Source organism: Pseudophryne corroboree, chromosome 6, assembly GCF_028390025.1.
Source record: "Pseudophryne corroboree isolate aPseCor3 chromosome 6, aPseCor3.hap2, whole genome shotgun sequence".
NCBI lineage: Eukaryota > Metazoa > Chordata > Amphibia > Anura > Myobatrachidae > Pseudophryne > Pseudophryne corroboree.
Genome location: NC_086449.1, coordinates 24,557,851 through 24,577,732, shown reverse-complemented (window position 1 = coordinate 24,577,732; position 19,882 = coordinate 24,557,851). Strand labels below are relative to the sequence as shown.

The 19,882-nt window shown below is 52.2% G+C and overlaps 1 protein-coding gene across 1 annotated transcript; it reads left to right on the top strand.

Annotated features, from left to right (window-relative positions):
• The first annotated feature begins 12,763 nt into the window (after positions 1-12,763).
• Positions 12,764-17,333, top strand: LOC134935935 (zona pellucida sperm-binding protein 3-like). The gene is made up of 8 exons (XM_063930791.1): positions 12,764-13,358; positions 14,806-14,924; positions 15,618-15,721; positions 15,796-15,973; positions 16,047-16,167; positions 16,296-16,387; positions 16,643-16,773; positions 17,097-17,333. The coding sequence occupies exons 1-8, from the start codon at positions 12,798-12,800 to the stop codon at positions 17,309-17,311; spliced, it is 1,521 nt and encodes a 506-aa protein (XP_063786861.1). The 5' UTR covers positions 12,764-12,797; the 3' UTR covers positions 17,312-17,333.
• The last annotated feature ends 2,549 nt before the right edge of the window (positions 17,334-19,882 follow it).

The window sequence follows — 19,882 nt, the reverse complement described above, 5'->3', positions numbered from 1 at the left end:
TCCGCGGCCTCAGGACCTCCTCTCCCCGCGGTCGTCGTCTTCTCTTCCTTGCGCCGCCGGGATCTTCTTTCCTCTTCGCGCTCTTCCGCGCGCGCCCGGCATTCCTCCTCCGCTGCTCCCGCACGTGTCTTCTCTCTTCGCCGCTCTTCGGCGCGGCCTCCTCTTCTCCGTCCCGCCCGGCGTCTGACGTCAGACGCCGGGGCCTATGACGCGGCGAGCGCCGATTGGCTCGCCGCGTCTCTTCCTGATTGGCCGGTGCCCCGCGAGCCGTGATTGGCTCGCGGACGGCGCCGGATTCAAAAAGCCGCGGGCGGCGCTTCTCATTGGCGGCCCCAAGTTTAAAGCGCCGCCGCGCTGCTCTCCGCCGCCGACAGCCTGGTGCAGGGAAACATCCGATCCCTGCACCAGGCACCCGCCGCCGCACACTCCGCGCTGGGGACAGACAAGCTGCCCCAGCGCTGCCCCCAGCTAGGGACAGCCACATGGATGTGCCCACAGGGCACATCCTTACACTAGGAAGATTGGGCGTACCTGGAGCAGTCTGTCTTTCTGACACTAGGAGGAGGGGGCGTGCCTGGTGCAGTCTGTCTTTCTGACACTAGGAGGAGGGGGCGTGCCTGGTGCAGTCTGTCTATCTGACACTAGGAGGAGGGGGCGTGCCTGGTGCAGTCTGTCTATCTGACACTAGGAGAAGGGGCGTGCCTGGTGCAGTCTGTCTATTTGACACTAGGAGGAGGGGGCGTGCCTGGCGCAGTCTGTCTTTCTGACACTAGGAGGAGGGGGCGCGCCTGGCGCAGTCTGTCTTTCTGACACTAGGAGGAGGGGGCGTGCCTGGCGCAGTCTGTCTTTCTGACACTAGGAGGAGGGGGCGTGCCTGGTGCAGTCTGTCTATCTGACACTAGGAGGAGGGACGTGCCTGGTGCAGTGTGTCTTTCTGACACTAGTAAGATGGGGCGTGTCTGGTGCAGTCTGTCTTTCTGACACTAGGATGAGGGGGCGTGCCTGGTGCAGTCTGTCTATCTGAAACTAGGAGGAGGGGGCGTGCCTGGCACCGTCTGTCTGTCTGACAATAGGAGGAGGGGGCGTGCCTGGCGCAGTCTGTCTTTCTGAAACTAGGAGGAGGGGGCATGCCTGGTGCAGTCTGTCTTTTTTGAAACTAGGAGGAGGAGGCGTGCCTGGTACAGTCTGTCTTTCTGATACTAGGAGGAGGGGGCGTGCCTGGCGCAGTCTGTCTTTCTGAAACTAGCAGGAGGGGGCGTGCCTGGTGCAGTCTGTCTTTCTGACACTAGGAAGATGGGGCATGCCTGGCGCAGTCTGTCTTTCTGACACTAGGTGGAGGAGGGCGTGTCTGGTGCAGTCTGTCTTTCTGACACTAGGAAGATGGGACGTACCTGGAGCAGTCTGTCTTTCTGACACTAGGAGGAGGGGGCGTGCCTGGTGCAGTCTGTCTTTCTAACACTAGGAAGATGGGGCGTACCTGGAGCAGTCTGTCTTTCTGACACTAGGAGGAGGGGGCGTGTCTGGTGCAGTCTGTCTTTCTTACACTAGGAGGAGGGGGCGTGCCTGGTGCAGTCTGTCTTTCTTACACTAGGAGGAGGGGGCGTACCTGGAGCAGTCTGTCTTTCTGACACTAGGAGGAGGGGGTGTGTCTGGTGCAGTCCGTCTTTCTGACACTAGGAGGAGGGGGCGTGCCTGGTGCAGTCTGTCTGTCTGACACTAGGAGGAGGGGGCGTGTCTGGTGCAGTCTGTCTTTCTGACACTAGGAGGAGGGGGCGTGCCTGGAGCAGTCTGTCTTTCTGACACTAGGAGGAGGGGGCATGTCTGGTGCAGTCTGTCTGTCTGACACTAGGAGGAGGGGGCGTGCCTGGTGCAGTCTGTCTTTCTTACACTAGGAGGAGGGGGCGTGCCTGGTGCAGTCTGTCTTTCTTACACTAGGAGGAGGGGGCGTACCTGGAGCAGTCTGTCTTTCTGACACTAGGAGGAGGGGGCGTGTCTGGTGCAGTCTGTCTTTCTGAAACTAGGAAGAGGGGCGTGCCTGGTGCAGTCTGTCTTTCTGAAACTAGGAGGAGGGAGCGTACCTGGTGCAGTCTGTATTTCTGACACTAGGTGGAGGAGGGCATGTCTGGTGCAGTCTGTCTTTCTGAAACTAGGAGGAGGAGGGCGTGTCTGGTGCAGGTTGTCTTTCTGACACTAGGAGGAGGGGGCGTGCCTGGTGCAGTCTGTCTTTCTGACACTAGGTGGAGGAGGGCGTGTCTGGTGCAGTCTGTCTTTCTGAAACTAGGATGAGGAGGGCGTGTCTGGTGCAGGTTGTCTTTCTGACACTAGGAGGAGGGGGCGTGCCTGGTGCAGTCTCGGGTGGTCATTACGAGTTGTTCGCTTGGTAATTTTCTTCGCATCGCAGCGATTTTCCGCTAATTGCGCACTGCGACTGCACCAATTAAATTTGCTATGAAGATTGGTATTTTAATCACGGCATTACAAGGTTTTTTCTTCGTTCTGGTGATCGTAATGTGATTGACAGGAAGTGGGTGTTTCTGGGCGGAGTGGGTGATTGAAAAAACGCTACAGTTTCTGGGAAAAACGCGGGAGTGGCTGGAGAAACGGAGGAGTGTCTGGCGAACGCTGGGTGTGTTTGTGACGTCAAACCAGGAACGACAAGTACTGAACTGATCGCACTGGAAGAGTAAGTCTCGAGCTACTCAGAAACTGCACAGAGAAGTCTTTTCGCAATATTGCGAATCTTTCGTTCGCAATTTTGATAAGCTAAGATTCACTCCCAGTAGGCGGCGGCTTAGCGTGTGCAATGCTGCTAAAAGCAGCTTGCGAGTGAACAATTCGGAATGAGGGCCTCTCTTTCTGACAATAGGAGGAGGGGGCGTGCCTGGTGCAGTCTCTTTCTAACACTAGGAGGAGGGGTGCAGTCTGTCTTTCTGACACTAGGTGCCTGGCGCAGTCTGTCTTTCTGACACTAGGAGGAGGAGGGGGCGTGCCTGGCGCAGTCTGTCTTTCTGACACTAGGAGGAGGAGGGGGCGTGCATGGTGCAGGTTGTCTTTCTGACACTAGGAGGAGGAGGGGACGTGCCTGGCGCAGTCTGTCTTTCTGACACTAGGAGGAGGAGGGGGCGTGCCTGGCGCAGTCTGTCTTTCTGACACTAGGAGGAGGAGGGGGCGTGCATGGTGCAGGTTGTCTTTCTGACACTAGGAGGAGGAGGGGGCGTGCCTGGCGCAGTCTGTCTTTCTGACACTAGGAGGAGGAGGGGGCGTGCATGGTGCAGGTTGTCTTTCTGACACTAGGAGGAGGAGGGGGCGTGCATGGTGCAGTCTGTCTTTCTGACACTAGGAGGAGGAGGGGGCGTGCATGGCGCAGGTTGTCTTTCTGACACTAGGAGGAGGAGGGGGCGTGCTTGGTGCAGTCTGTCTGTCTGACAATAGGAGGAGGGGGCGTGCCTGGTGCAGTCTCTCTTTCTGAAACTAGGAGGAGGAGGGCATGTCTGGTACAGTCTGTCTTTCTGATACTAGGAGGAGGGGGTGTGCCTGGTGCAGTCTGTCTTTCTGAAACTAGGAGGAGGAGGGCATGTCTGGTACAGTCTGTCTTTCTGATACTAGGAGGAGGGGGTGTGCCTGGCACCGTCTGTCTGTCTGTCTGACAATAGGAGGAGGGGGCGTGCCTGGTGCAGTCTGTCTTTCTGAAACTAGGAGGAGGGGGTGTGCCTGGTGCAGTCTGTCTTTCTGACACTAGGAAGATGGGGCATGCCTGGCGCAGTCTGTCTTTCTGACACTAGGTGGAGGAGGGCGTGTCTGGTGCAGTCTGTCTTTCTGACACTAGGAAGATGGGGCGTACCTGGAGCAGTCTGTCTTTCTGACACTAGGAGGAGGGGGCGTGCCTGGTGCAGTCTGTCTTTCTGACACTAGGAAGATGGGGCGTACCTGGAGCAGTCTGTCTTTCTGACACTAGGAGGAGGGGGCGTGCCTGGCGCAGTCTGTCTTTCTGACACTAGGAGGAGGGGGCGTGCCTGGTGCAGTCTGTCTATCTGACACTAGGAGGAGGGGGCGTGCCTGGTGCAGTCTGTCTATCTGACACTAGGAGGAGGGGCGTGCCTGGTGCAGTCTGTCTATTTGACACTAGGAGGAGGGGGTGTGCCTGGCGCAGTCTGTCTTTCTGACACTAGGAGGAGGGGGCGCGCCTGGCGCAGTCTGTCTTTCTGACACTAGGAGGAGGGGGCGTGCCTGGCGCAGTCTGTCTTTCTGACACTAGGAGGAGGGGGCGTGCCTGGTGCAGTCTGTCTTTCTGACACTAGGAGGAGGGGGCGTGCCTGGTGCAGTCTGTCTATCTGACACTAGGAGGAGGGGGCGTGCCTGGTGCAGTCTGTCTTTCTGACACTAGGAGGAGGGACGTGCCTGGTGCAGTGTGTCTTTCTGACACTAGTAAGATGGGGCGTGTCTGGTGAAGTCTGTCTTTCTGACACTAGGATGAGGGGGCGTGCCTGGTGCAGTCTGTCTATCTGAAACTAGGAGGAGGAGGGCATGTCTGGTACAGTCTGTCTTTCTGATACTAGGAGGAGGGGGCGTGCCTGGCACCATCTGTCTGTCTGACAATAGGAGGAGGGGGCGTGCCTGGCGCAGTCTGTCTTTCTGAAACTAGGAGGAGGGGGCATGCCTGGTGCAGTCTGTCTTTCTGAAACTAGGAGGAGGAGGCGTGCCTGGTACAGTCTGTCTTTCTGATACTTGGAGGAGGGGGCGTGCCTGGCGCAGTCTGTCTTTCTGAAACTAGCAGGAGGGGGCGTGCCTGGTGCAGTCTGTCTTTCTGACACTAGGAAGATGGGGCATGCCTGGCGCAGTCTGTCTTTCTGACACTAGGTGGAGGAGGGCGTGTCTGGTGCAGTCTGTCTTTCTGACACTAGGAAGATGGGGCGTACCTGGAGCAGTCTGTCTTTCTGACACTAGGAGGAGGGGGCGTGCCTGGTGCAGTCTGTCTTTCTAACACTAGGAAGATGGGGCGTACCTGGAGCAGTCTGTCTTTCTGACACTAGGAGGAGGGGGCGTGTCTGGTGCAGTCTGTCTTTCTTACACTAGGAGGAGGGGGCGTGCCTGGTGCAGTCTGTCTTTCTTACACTAGGAGGAGGGGGCGTACCTGGAGCAGTCTGTCTTTCTGACACTAGGAGGAGGGGGTGTGTCTGGTGCAGTCCGTCTTTCTGACACTAGGAGGAGGGGGCGTGCCTGGTGCAGTCTGTCTGTCTGACACTAGGAGGGGGCGTGTCTGGTGCAGTCTGTCTTTCTGACACTAGGAGGAGGGGGCGTGCCTGGAGCAGTCTGTCTTTCTGACACTAGGAGGAGGGGGCGTGTCTGGTGCAGTCTGTCTGTCTGACACTAGGAGGAGGGGGCGTGCCTGGTGCAGTCTGTCTTTCTTACACTAGGAGGAGGGGGCGTGCCTGGTGCAGTCTGTCTTTCTTACACTAGGAGGAGGGGGCGTACTTGGAGCAGTCTGTCTTTCTGACACTAGGAGGAGGGGGCGTGCCTGGTGCAGTCTGTCTTTCTGACACTAGGAAGATGGGGCGTACCTGGAGCAGTCTGTCTTTCTGACACTAGGAGGAGGGGGCGTGCCTGGCGCAGTCTGTCTTTCTGACACTAGGAGGAGGGGGCGTGCCTGGTGCAGTCTGTCTATCTGACACTAGGAGGAGGGGGCGTGCCTGGTGCAGTCTGTCTATCTGACACTAGGAGGAGGGGCGTGCCTGGTGCAGTCTGTCTATTTGACACTAGGAGGAGGGGGCGTGCCTGGCGCAGTCTGTCTTTCTGACAGGAGGAGGGGGCGCGCCTGGCGCAGTCTGTCTTTCTGACACTAGGAGGAGGGGGCGTGCCTGGCGCAGTCTGTCTTTCTGACACTAGGAGGAGGGGGCGTGCCTGGTGCAGTCTGTCTTTCTGACACTAGGAGGAGGGGGCGTGCCTGGTGCAGTCTGTCTATCTGACACTAGGAGGAGGGGGCGTGCCTGGTGCAGTCTGTCTTTCTGACACTAGGAGGAGGGACGTGCCTGGTGCAGTGTGTCTTTCTGACACTAGTAAGATGGGGCGTGTCTGGTGCAGTCTGTCTTTCTGACACTAGGATGAGGGGGCGTGCCTGGTGCAGTCTGTCTATCTGAAACTAGGAGGAGGAGGGCATGTCTGGTACAGTCTGTCTTTCTGATACTAGGAGGAGGGGGCGTGCCTGGCACCATCTGTCTGTCTGACAATAGGAGGAGGGGGCGTGCCTGGCGCAGTCTGTCTTTCTGAAACTAGGAGGAGGGGGCATGCCTGGTGCAGTCTGTCTTTCTGAAACTAGGAGGAGGAGGCGTGCCTGGTACAGTCTGTCTTTCTGATACTTGGAGGAGGGGGCGTGCCTGGCGCAGTCTGTCTTTCTGAAACTAGCAGGAGGGGGCGTGCCTGGTGCACTCTGTCTTTCTGACACTAGGAAGATGGGGCATGCCTGGCGCAGTCTGTCTTTCTGACACTAGGTGGAGGAGGGCGTGTCTGGTGCAGTCTGTCTTTCTGACACTAGGAAGATGGGGCGTACCTGGAGCAGTCTGTCTTTCTGACACTAGGAGGAGGGGGCGTGCCTGGTGCAGTCTGTCTTTCTAACACTAGGAAGATGGGGCGTACCTGGAGCAGTCTGTCTTTCTGACACTAGGAGGAGGGGGCGTGTCTGGTGCAGTCTGTCTTTCTTACACTAGGAGGAGGGGGCGTGCCTGGTGCAGTCTGTCTTTCTTACACTAGGAGGAGGGGGCGTACCTGGAGCAGTCTGTCTTTCTGACACTAGGAGGAGGGGGTGTGTCTGGTGCAGTCCGTCTTTCTGACACTAGGAGGAGGGGGCGTGCCTGGTGCAGTCTGTCTGTCTGACACTAGGAGGAGGGGGCGTGTCTGGTGCAGTCTGTCTTTCTGACACTAGGAGGAGGGGGCGTGCCTGGAGCAGTCTGTCTTTCTGACACTAGGAGGAGGGGGCGTGTCTGGTGCAGTCTGTCTGTCTGACACTAGGAGGAGGGGGCGTGCCTGGTGCAGTCTGTCTTTCTTACACTAGGAGGAGGGGGCGTGCCTGGTGCAGTCTGTCTTTCTTACACTAGGAGGAGGGGGCGTACCTGGAGCAGTCTGTCTTTCTGACACTAGGAGGAGGGGGCGTGTCTGGTGCAGTCTGTCTTTCTGAAACTAGGAAGAGGGGCGTGCCTGGTGCAGTCTGTCTTTCTGAAACTAGGAGGAGGGAGCGTACCTGGTGCAGTCTGTATTTCTGACACTAGGTGGAGGAGGGCATGTCTGGTGCAGTCTGTCTTTCTGAAACTAGGAGGAGGAGGGCGTGTCTGGTGCAGGTTGTCTTTCTGACACTAGGAGGAGGGGGCGTGCCTGGTGCAGTCTGTCTTTCTGACACTAGGTGGAGGAGGGCGTGTCTGGTGCAGTCTGTCTTTCTGAAACTAGGATGAGGAGGGCGTGTCTGGTGCAGGTTGTCTTTCTGACACTAGGAGGAGGGGGCGTGCCTGGTGCAGTCTCGGGTGGTCATTACGAGTTGTTCGCTTGGTAATTTTCTTCGCATCGCAGCGATTTTCCGCTAATTGCGCATGCGCAATGTTCGCACTGCGACTGCACCAATTAAATTTGCTATGAAGATTGGTATTTTAATCACGGCATTACAAGGTTTTTTCTTCGTTCTGGTGATCGTAATGTGATTGACAGGAAGTGGGTGTTTCTGGGCGGAGTGGGTGATTGAAAAAACGCTACAGTTTCTGGGAAAAACGCGGGAGTGGCTGGAGAAACGGAGGAGTGTCTGGCGAACGCTGGGTGTGTTTGTGACGTCAAACCAGGAACGACAAGTACTGAACTGATCGCACTGGAAGAGTAAGTCTCGAGCTACTCAGAAACTGCACAGAGAAGTCTTTTCGCAATATTGCGAATCTTTCGTTCGCAATTTTGATAAGCTAAGATTCACTCCCAGTAGGCGGCGGCTTAGCGTGTGCAATGCTGCTAAAAGCAGCTTGCGAGTGAACAATTCGGAATGAGGGCCTCTCTTTCTGACAATAGGAGGAGGGGGCGTGCCTGGTGCAGTCTCTTTCTAACACTAGGAGGAGGGGCGCAGTCTGTCTTTCTGACACTAGGTGCCTGGCGCAGTCTGTCTTTCTGACACTAGGAGGAGGAGGGGGCGTGCCTAGCGCAGTCTGTCTTTCTGACACTAGGAGGAGGAGGGGGCGTGCATGGTGCAGGTTGTCTTTCTGACACTAGGAGGAGGAGGGGACGTGCCTGGCGCAGTCTGTCTTTCTGACACTAGGAGGAGGAGGGGGCGTGCCTGGCGCAGTCTGTCTTTCTGACACTAGGAGGAGGAGGGGGCGTGCATGGTGCAGGTTGTCTTTCTGACACTAGGAGGAGGAGGGGGCGTGCCTGGCGCAGTCTGTCTTTCTGACACTAGGAGGAGGAGGGGGCGTGCATGGTGCAGGTTGTCTTTCTGACACTAGGAGGAGGAGGGGGCGTGCATGGTGCAGTCTGTCTTTCTGACACTAGGAGGAGGAGGGGGCGTGCATGGCGCAGGTTGTCTTTCTGACACTAGGAGGAGGAGGGGGCGTGCTTGGTGCAGTCTGTCTGTCTGACAATAGGAGGAGGGGGCGTGCCTGGTGCAGTCTCTCTTTCTGACAATAGGAGGAGGGGGCGTGCCTGGTGCAGTCTCTCTTTCTGACAATAGGAGGAGGGGGCGTGCCTGGTGCAGTCTCTCTTTCTGACAATAGGAGGAGGGGGCGTGCCTGGAGCAGTCTGTCTTTCTGACAATAGGAGGAGGGGGCGTGCCTGGTGCAGTCTCTCTTTCTGACAATAGGAGGAGGGGGCATGCCTGGGCCTGGAGCAGTCTGTCTTTCTGACACTAGGAGGAGGGGGCGTGCCTGGTGCAGTCTCTCTTTCTGACAATAGGAGGAGGGGGCGTGCCTGGAGCAGTCTGTCTTTCTGACACTAGGAGGAGGAGACTATATGGTATGCCTGGATATACAGGATGCGTACCTGCATATACCCATTGCCATGTTGCATCAGCAGTTTCTGCGGTTTGCTATTGGCGACCTCCACTATCATTTGCAGGCTCTGCCATTTGGACTGGCTATGGCTCCTCGGATCTTCACCAAGGTCATGGCCGTAATTACGGCCCATCTCCGTCGCCAGGGATTCAGGATCTTGCCATATCTGGTCGACTTGCTGATTCTGGCAAACTCCTACGATGTCCTCAGTCATCTACAACTGATGGTAAGCTTCCTACAAGCCCACGGGTGGCTCATTAATTGGAAGAAATCCTCGCTGGTCCCAGCTCAGAGCATGGTGCACCTGGGGGCACTCCTGAACACACACAGTCAGCGACTGTTTCCGTCTCTAGAAAAAGTCCTGAAGCTTCAGGACAGGATAAGATGCTTCCTTTATCACCCCAAAGTGTCGATACACTCAGCGATGCAAGTACTTGGCCAGATGGTGTCGGTATTCGACATGGTAAAGTACGCTCAATTTCATTCCTGCCCTCTGCAGAGGTTCTTTCCAAGTGGGACGGCCTACCTCATCGGATCAGATCTCACATGATCACTTTGACTCCGGAGATTTGTCTGTCGCTGACCTGGTCGCTACAGACTAGCAATTGAACAGGGGCCGTCCCTTCTGGATCGCCGACTGGGTCCTGCTGACAACGGACGCCAGTCTGAGGGGATGGGGTGTGGTGTTGGAGCAACACTCTTTTCAGGGTTAATGGACCAAGGAGGTATCACTCCTCCCAATAAACATTCTAGAGTTGCGGGCAGTGTTCAATGCATGGACACTTGCCCTGCCTCTGGTACAGAACAGGCCAGTTCAAGTACGGTCAGACAATGCCACAATGGTGGCATACATAAACCATCAAGGCGGCACTCGAAGCCGCATGGCTATGATGGAAATGTCAAAAATCCTTCATTGGGCGGAGCGCCATCTGCCAGCAATATCGGCGGTGTTAATTCCGGGAGTCCTAAACTGGAAAGCGGACTTCCTCAGTGCCAGGATGTGCACGCTGGAGAGTGGAGTCTTCATACAGAAGTCTTTCAACTCCTAGTGGACAAGTGGGGCCAACCAGATGTAGACCTGATGGCATCTCGACACAAGCACAAGGTTCTGTTCTTCGGATCAAGGACCAGGGATCTCAAGCAGCGTTCATGAACGCACTGGCCATTCCATGGAACTTTCGGCTGCCATACGTGTTCCATCCAGTGTCACTCCTGCCTAGGTTCCTGCGGAAGTTCAAACAAGAAGGAGGATTTCTACTTCTAGTCGCTCCAGCGTGGCCCAGATGGCATTGGTTCTCAGGCTTGCAGGGTCTATTGACAGAGCGTCTTCCTCAGTGCCAGACCTCCTCATACAGGGCCCTAGTCTTCATCCAAACCTGGCCAGACTGGCTTTGACGGCATGGCTCTTGAATCATCACTCCTGAGGGCCAAAGGTTTCTCTGAGGCAGTCATCCAAACTATGTTGAAAGCCCGCAAACCGGCATCTGGCCGGATTTATTACAGGGTCTGGAATTCTTACTTCATCTGGTGGCTTTTCTGTAATGCTGCCTGGACTTCGGCCTTCGTTTGGCCTCCCTCAAGGTTCACATATCTGCCTTGTCGGTTTGGTTTCAGAGAAAGATTGCATCTATACCTGGCGTTCATACATTCACTCAGGGTGTATTACGGATTCAGCCTCCCTAAATCCCTCCTGTGGCTCCATGGGCTCTGTCTGTTGCCCTGAATGCCCTGCAAGAGTCTCCATTGGAACCTCTTGAGTCTGTGGACCTTAAATGTCTCACGTCCTACTGTAGGTCTTGTTTTTACTGGCTATTGCCTCTGCTAGAAGACTGTCGGACTTAGGCGCTTTGTCCTGTCGTCCACCCTTTCTGATATTTCATTGTGACTGTGAAGTTCTTAGAACTTGCCCAGGTTATTTACTTAAGGTGGTGTCATTTTTTCACCTTAAGAGTGTGGTTCCAGCATTTATCTCTTCTGAATTGTCCTCCAAAGAGTGGTCTTTGGATGTGGTAAGGGCTCTCCATATATATGTGGAGAGGACTGCCTCTATCAGGAGGTCAGATACCCTTTTTGTGCTGTTTGGTTTCCACAAACGTGGCTGGCCTGCGAATAAGCAAACCTTGGCCAGATGGATAAGAATGGTGATTGCACAAGCTTATGCGCAGGCTGGACTTCCAGCTCTTGCTGCTATTAAAGCCCATTGTACTCGGTCTGTTGAACCTTCTTGGGCGGCCCACCGTGGTGCGTCTGCTGAACAATTGTGCAAGGCAGCTATGTGGTCCTCGGTGAACACGCTCATTAGGTTCTATGCCTTTGATACTACCGCCTCCCAGGATGCTTCCTTTGGACGCTGGGTTCTTATACCCACTAAGGCGCTTCCCCTCCCTTGAGGAACTGCTTCAGGACATCCCAGATGTTTCCCTGTGGAACACAGTGTACCCTGCTGCAGAAAAGGAGAGTTATGGTAGACTTACCATTGTTAACTCTCTTTCTACAAGGTACATTGGATTCCACAGGGCGCCCACCCTGACGCGCCTAGCTTCTATGGGTTTGTTTGGCATTAGCCGCTGGTCCCTTCTCCTGTCGTGAGAATGTGGTTCTATGTGACTAACATCTACCTTCTCTCTTACCTGCTCCTGCATTGGATTGGTTAACGAAACTGGACTCCCAGTGCCTGGAGGCGGAGTTACAGAGGAGGCCCCAATGCATCCTGAGACAGCCTAAAGCTTTAGCCTGTTGGTGCCTCTGGCTCAAGATCCACTCTACACCCCGATGTTTCCCTGTGGAACCCAATGTACCTCGCAGAAAGAGAGTTAACCATGGTAAGTCTACCATAGCTCTCCTTTTTTTGAACCTTTTCCAACTTTACGATCCATGTGGACTGCGATTGGGAATAGTAACCTTGCCTGAAGCATGGTGAGAGAAGCGAGCCGTACGAGGAGACACAGTGCACTACTTGGGGTTCCCGGTTAATTTACGAAGAAAACGACACCAAATTTTAAAGAAAAAGTCATGTCGACCTTTTCCATGTCGACCTAAAGACCGGGTTGACCTATTTCAGGTGTCGACCTAGTCACTGTCGACCAATAGTGGTCGACCTAGTTACTGTTGACCTTATGATCCACACACATGGATATAAGGACAGAGGCATTAGGAAGCCCTATCAGCCGCCTGCCCCCATTAATGACCTGACTCAGCGTAATTTGCTGCGGCGCATACATTGCGGAACAGCTCTCGTGAGATCCCCGGCACTGCCGCAAATAAGCTGCAGCGAAGGTTTACAGAGACCGGTAATGTAAGCACGCGTGTGATTATTATTATCTTTTATTTACAGTATACACAGTGCTGTACGTATTACACACACCGACCATGTCACAGTAACATGGCGTTCTGCTGGGGCCTATTTATCATCACTTATGGAGACGTTCCTGCATGTTTTTAGTAACAGGACCATACACTATAATGGGCTATATGGGGCCGCCTAATATACAGTAAACTCTGGAAACTGAGAGCAGAGCACTTACTTTACTGCAAAGCAGATATGTGATATTTATCTTACCAGCTGTTGTGGAACTAAAAGTCCCATAATGCCCTGTCATACAAAGGTTATCTGCCTTGTGTCATATATGTATTGGTATTGTATCCTCATTAGGTGGCTGCATGTGATGAGAGGAGTGATCAGGTGAGTGTGATCATTACCTGCCCCAGGTGGGGGTATTAGCAGCTGAGGATAGGGGTATAAAGGGCTGATCCATGCACTCCTGGCCTTGTGCTGTTTGTCCTGCAGGCAGAATGGGGATGTGTGTGAGGTGGAGTTGGCTGCTGCTGGTGGCTCTGGTTTATGGCACAGGCTTGGCCAGTGCTGGGGAGCGTGTCTTGGTTAGACGCCAGTCAGGTGATTGGTGGAGGCGTCACCAGTCCTCTGCAAGGGATTCTCCTAGAGGATCTCATGTTGTGGCTGCTCAGCCAGTGTCTGGCCTGGGGTCTTCCAGATGGGGTGCTCAGCCAGTGTCTGGCCTGGGGTCTTCCAGATGGGGTGCTCAGCCAGTGTCTGGCTTGGGGTCTTCCAGATGGGCTGCTCAGCCTGTGTCAGGATGGGGGTCACCTGCTAGGTATGATGGTGGAGCTGCTCAGTCTAGACAGCTGGCACCACCCCAGAACTCTCCTATCCGTGTGCAGTGTGGTGAGGACATGATGGTGGTGACTGTGTTTAGAGACCTGTATGGTAATGGGAAGCTGGTGAAGGCCTCAGACCTAAGTTTAGGACCCCAGTCCTGCAGTCCCAGCCCCCAGAGCACTGATACCAGTGTGGTTTTCAAGATTGGCCTCCAGGAGTGTGGGAACGCAGTACAGGTAATGATGGACTGTGCTCTGTTTGTGTGATGTCTATTTGCCTGGTGGCTCTCCTGTCTATTACTGAGTTAGTGGTGTAACTGAGGCATGGGGTTCCTACTGATGGGTTGTGCAGTACAATATATCTGCCTATACTGTAACTGGTGTACCCTGAGTGTAGGTCTCATGAACCTTCCCTTGCACAGGGCTCTAGTAACTACTGAGGCTTATACTGTGTGCTGGCCACCAGTGGGAAGGGCGCCTGGATGCACTGATGGACAATGTACGTAGAATAGAAGCATAGTCATAGTGCACAGGGGTGTAGCCAAAACTTTCTGGACCCCATAGCAACACCTTGAAGAAGCCCCTGTCCCAATCCTTCTAGATGACTTCACTCTGCCACATTACTGTATGTCACACTATGCAATGCAGTACCCCTGATTCACACCATGGCACTTCACCCCCAATTCATATTATATAACGTTGTCATAATGGTGTCCAGTTCAACCTATACAACACTAAAAGGAACAGGTCCATGGGCATAACTAGACCTATTGTTGACCACAAGGCAAAAGTTCTAGCCCCCCTATGTATTGGCCAATGGTGATCAATGTATAGTGTGTTAACAGGGAAAGTGGGCTCCATAGCGGCTGCACCCATGTGTATAACACATGTAACTGTGACAGGGAAGGTGGCCCCTCTTGGTTCTGGGCCCCATAGCAGCTGTACCTATGGTAGCTACACCCCTGGTAGTGCACCTGTGGTGGTAATTGGCAGAAGGATTTGTGTGGTGGCCAGGTCAAAAGAAATCCCATTTATCCATAGACTAGGTTCTACAGATAAGACAGTCTCCAATGGAAGCTGAGGTCTGCCTTGTGATCTCCCTCCTGGGCAGTAATGTAGTGCCAGGAGAGTATAGCCCGGGCTGGGGAACATGTATGACGTGTCAGTGTGCTAGGGTACTTTGTAATGTGTAACTGTGAGGTATACTATACTCGGGTAGCTGCAGATATGATATGGGGCAGGCCTTACTATGGTGTATTTGGTATACTGTGTATAGCACGTGGGTCCCAGGCATGGCCTGTCACACTTCCTCATAAGGGCATGTAGTTATGTGACCAGCGGTCAATACCGACCGCTACATCCTGCCTGCTCAAAAGTCTGACAGTTGGCATGCAGACTAGCAGGGATTTTTCCCACTTGTGGTGTCCACAACACCCATAGGGTGGGAATAGAACCTCTGATGAGCACAGCTCACTACCGAGCCCTCAAGGGGCTTTGTTGCACTCAAACCACCCCCCACCCCACCCCACCCCACCCCCTTCTGGCATACTGCAGCCTGGATATAAGGTGTCATGGCAACAGATTACAATCTTTCATTAAAGACCCTTTCCCTGTATAAGAACTTCTGGCATTACCAGGGTCTGCAGAGCAGATGATGGAGAAATGTCTCTGCTTTGTCCTACAGATGATGGCAGACTGGCTGATCTACACCACCTCCCTGACCTATACTCCAACATCCCCCAGTGGTGTTCCCATCATCAGGACCAACCCTGCTGTGGTTCCCATCCAGTGTTTCTACCCCAGGTAAGTGGTTGTGCCCTGAATTTGTTTAACTTTTAAGTGATTTAGTTTATGGGTTCTCTGCTACAATAGGATAACGCTATACTTGGCAGTCTCTGAGGTGAGGAAGGGTGGGAGGGGATAGTGGCCTGTGACTGCATACCACACCCTGGATAACCTCACCAGGCTTCTGTAACAAAGTGTTGGCCAACACAAATGGGGCACTAGGTGCTTTTCATGAGACTTTCGTCAGACACAATTCCCTTCTGGTGATGGGAGGCTGCAAGATGAGAGATTTATGGTGTCGGGGTTGTATGAAGGTGGTGCCACTTGTGTCCAGCAACATTCACCACTGAGAAATGACCTTGGAGGCTTAACCCAAGACTCGCCATATAAAGGACACTATTACTGTAAGCCTATAACATGTCTCACTAATGTACTACACTGTAGTGCAGAAAAGTATGAGTGAGAGAACTTTGGAATATAGTACTATCCTGTCTCAGTCTACTGGTCACATTGTGATCTCTTGGATCTGAGAATGTAGGCGTAACATCTATCTGCACCACTTCATACTCATTGACAGCTGGTAGAACTGCGTCCAAACAGGCCTAAAGTATGATGCAGCTGCAAGTAACCACTGTTGCATGCATGAACATGGCTGCTTTCTTCTGCCTGTAACACTGGACCACTGATGGTGGGTTTATTTATCTTGTGTAGACACGGCAATGTGAGCAGCAATGCCATCAAGCCAACATGGGTTCCGTTCAGTACCACTGTGTCCTCAGAAGAGAGGCTGTCCTTCTCCTTGCAGCTGATGATGGGTGAGTGAGGTGGGAGGTACATTATGGTGGTGCTGGGTCTGGTTAGGCCTCTTCTAATTCTGATTCCATTACAGATGACTGGAGTGCTCCCAGACCTTCCTCTGACTTCCAGCTGGGGGACATGTTCTACATAGAGGCCTCTGTGAACACTCAGAACCATGTCCCTATGATGCTGTTTGTGGATAGCTGTGTGGCCACTCTGTCTCCTGATGTCCAGTCCACCCCTAATTATGCTCTAATTGCCTACAATGGGTATGTTATACAGGTTACTGTTTAGGCTGATCTCATGGTTTCACTGTGTGCCAGTAACTAATGTGTTCTATAGGTGCCTGGTGGACGGTCAGCAAGAAGATTCCTCTTCTTCCTTCATATCCCCAAGACCTGAGCCAGACAAGCTCCGGTTTATGGTTGATGCTTTCCGGTTCACTGGGATAGATGTCTCTCTGGTGAGGATTGTTTTGCTACGGCTCTCGTATAGCAGATAATGCTGACCATGTACCTCTTCAATGTTTGTGGCTGTAGACATCTATTGTCTGTCCTTTGTCCTGAGTCCTATATCCTCTTCCTCCCCCAGATCTATATTACTTGTACTCTGAGAGCTGCTGCAGCCACTCAGGTCCCAGATCCCGTGAACAAGGCCTGTTCCTACGTGAAGGCATCTAGCAGGTGAGGATGTTCTACTGTAACCTCCATACATCTTACACTTATAGCAGGCAAGGATTATTATGTGAGGATGGTGTAGTGCCTCAGAAAGCAGGATGTAACTGTAAAACAAGTGATCCTTGATATACTTTTGACTTTTGTTGGAAACTATAGTCAGGATGTCACTAGAGGCAGCTACTTCAATAAGATTCCACAGCATATAGCATCACATGAAGAGTAACTTTCCCACTAGCCTAACTTACTGTAATGTCTCCTTAGCTGGACAGCTGTGGATGGCTCCAATACTATCTGCCAGTGCTGTGTCACTAAGAACTGTGCTGGGACATCCAGGAGCCTGGTATCTCCTCTTGGAAGGCCAAGAAGAATTGGGAAAAGAGAAGTTGCAGATGGTGAGTTTCGGGCCTTCTTGAAGTTGCCTTTGAGTAAGCAGCAATTTTGTCAGAATAATATTGGTGATCCTTGGTCTGATCACTAATGGCCCTAGTGGGGTGGTCAGGGGTCTGGATGTAAGATCGATAGATCCGCATCAAGTTTATTCAGTCTGTGGGGAGAGCAGCAATTGCATACATAAGGGACCTAAACTGAATAATGCCTGGCAGTCTTCTTGATGTAACCAAAATTAAGGAACTTTTGTGCAAAACAGATGACCATACAGTATGTAGTATTATTGCATAAACATTAATGGAAGGTGCTATTGTGACTTTCCCTGCAGGCTCTACCGGAGAACATGGATTGGTGACTTTGGGTCCTCTGCTGGTGGTTGGAGCAGGACATGTCCAGGCTTCCAGAATGACCACAGAGTCTGGCCATCTGGAACAGTGGGTGCTGGTGGCCATTGTGTTGGTTAGTTTGGTTGTGTTGCTTGGCTTTCTTGTTCTGACTGTAAAACGCATCTTTAAGAGACATGCTTGTGGACAGGCTGCATAGAAATAAAATTCTTTAATTTAAACTCTGTTTTTGCGTCAAAATTGTGACAAAATTGGCTTTCTACAATCGCTGTAAAATCTGCAGCTATAGCCATCTATTGGCTTAATGTATCCTACTTCCAAAGTGACCAGTGGGCTTTAGCCAGCAGGTCCCCTTCTGTGCTTTTCATGTCCTGGGCAAGGGAGCAACAAACTTGCATCATTGTCAACACCTGTAGTTATGCAAGTATGTGTTCTAAGAATGAATGCTTGCAATACTGGCAACGTCAGAACCAAAGTCTGATCCCTGAATTTACCATGGTAATGAAACATTTAAAAAATAAGTGGCCTATTAAGCAATAGACCTGCTCTATTCTACCTTCAATAGAAGATCGGGTAAACTCCTGTTTCTACTCCTAGTTCTAGAAATGTTAGTCTCATGCGAAAGACCTGCATTATATGGTTGGCTTAAATGTCTTGACTACAATATGAACCAAGCCTTTATCTACTAGATGTAGGTTTGTGGTCTAGATTCTGACAGGATACACACAGTGGCAACCCAATGGCCAGGATCCTGATGGCAATTACTTGGGTTAGCTTTAGGCATGGGGTGAAGGTTAGGTTGTAGGAGGTGACCGGCAGGGTTTGGCTGTGGAAGGCAAAATCCATTGGGATTTTGAATGTTAGTATGCTATCGGCATTCCATGGGGATCCTGTGTGCAGTTTGTCAATAACACCAATTTGTTAGTAAGCACTGAATTCATAGAACCGTGTTTCCCAAACTCTCATCAATGAACCCTAAAACACTTTTCCAGGTCTCCTCCGAAATAACTAGAGCTACCTGTGGATCTTGTAAAATGTGTGTGTGAGTAATGAGTGCACCTGTTGGGTGACCTGGAACCCCCCCCCCCCCCCCTCCCCCTCCAGAAAACACAGCAAGGTTCTTCTGTTGGGAAGAATAGTACAATTGAGATGAGCAATCAATGCATGAGGCCTCAGTATGCAGTGAGGTGAATGGTGACTGTCCCTACCTTTAGGGTATAACAATTATATTGTTGAAGCATCAAGGTCACTCCAAAGACCTGGCCTTGGCAGAAGACTTCCTGGGCCCCCATGTGAATGATTTGTTTGGGCAGTCACCATTAGGCCTCTACTCAACAAAGGCCATTAACTGTCACAAAAGTGAAAACAGAGGGCTGCCATCAGAAATGGTGGGACCCAGTACAAATGGTGAAGGCAGGGCCCCTATCTCCCCCCCCTATCTCCCCCCCCCCCCCCCCCTAAGCACATGTCCATCGACCGTTTCCCCCCCCCCCCCCCTCTATAAAAGCCTGCTGGATGCAAGGGTGTGGCATTAAACACAAATATCCAGAGCAGGACCAGCTATGAATCTCTTGCCACAGTACTGCTGTGCTCCACATACCCCCTCACACCTCTCCATAGGTCCCACAGATCTCCACCTGTAAGGCATCTCATGCATACTGTATACCTGAGCTGCCCACATGACACAATAGACTTGCCTACCACCAAGGATTACTGGAAAAAACTATAGACTATGTAAGGAATAAAAAATATATCTCTATAGTAGGGATGTGCACTTGCAATTTTTCGGGTTTTGGGTTCGGTTCCGCGGCCGTGTTTTGGGTTTGACCGCGTTTTGGCAAAACCTCACCGAATTTTTTTTTTGTCGGATTCGGGTGTGTTTTGGTTTTGGGTGTTTTTTTTTTTTTTTTTTCAAAAAACTCTAAAAAACAGCTTAAATCATAGAATTTGGGGGTCATTTTGATCCCAAAGTATTAACCCCAAAAACCATAATTTCCACTCATTTTCAGTCTATTCTGAATACCTCACACCTCACAATATTCTTTTTAGTCCTAAAATTTGCACCGAGGTTGCTGGATGACTAAGCTAAGCGACCCTAGTGGCCGACACAAACACCTGGCCCATCTAGGAGTGTCACTGCAGTGTCACGCAGGATGGCCCTTCCAAAAAACACTCCCCAAACAGCACATGACGCAAAGAAGAAAAAAAGAGGCGCAATGAGGTAGCTGTGTGAGTAAGCTAAGCGACCCTAGTGGCCGACACAAACACCTGGCCCATCTAGGAGTGGTACTGCAGTGTCACGCAGGATGGCCCTTCCAAAAAACACTCCCCAAACAGCACATGACGCAAAGAAGAAAAAAGAGGCATATTGGCAAGTTTACGCTTCTCCTCCGACAATTTTATTTTAGATTTTGGAGTCCTTTTTTTACTGATATTTGGGGTTTTGGATTTTACATGCTCTGTACTATGACATTGGGCATCGGCCTTGGCAGACGACGTTGCTGGCATTTCATCGTCTCGGCCATGACTAGTGGCAGCAGCTTCAGCACGAAGTGGATCTTGATCTTTCCCTAATTTTGGAACCTCAACATTTTTGTTCTCCATATTATAATAGGCACAACTAAAAGGCACCTCGGGTAAACAATGGAGCTGGATGGATACTAGTATACTTATGGATGGACCAGCGACTGCCGACACAGAGGTAGCTACAGCCGTGGACTACCGTACTGTGTCTGCTGCTAATAGACTGGATGATAATGAGATGAAATCA

What these genes read in the sequence shown, in the direction of transcription:
- LOC134935935 (XM_063930791.1), top strand. Translation starts at nt 12,798, where the DNA reads ATGGGGATGTGTGTGAGGTGGAGTTGGCTGCTGCTGGTGGCTCTGGTT. An exon ending in ATCCAGTGTTTCTACCCCAG is followed by an intron (nt 14,925 to 15,617) that starts GTAAGTGGTTGT and finishes TATCTTGTGTAG; the next exon opens with ACACGGCAATGTGAGCAGCA. An exon ending in CTGGGATAGATGTCTCTCTG is followed by an intron (nt 16,168 to 16,295) that starts GTGAGGATTGTT and finishes TTCCTCCCCCAG; the next exon opens with ATCTATATTACTTGTACTCT.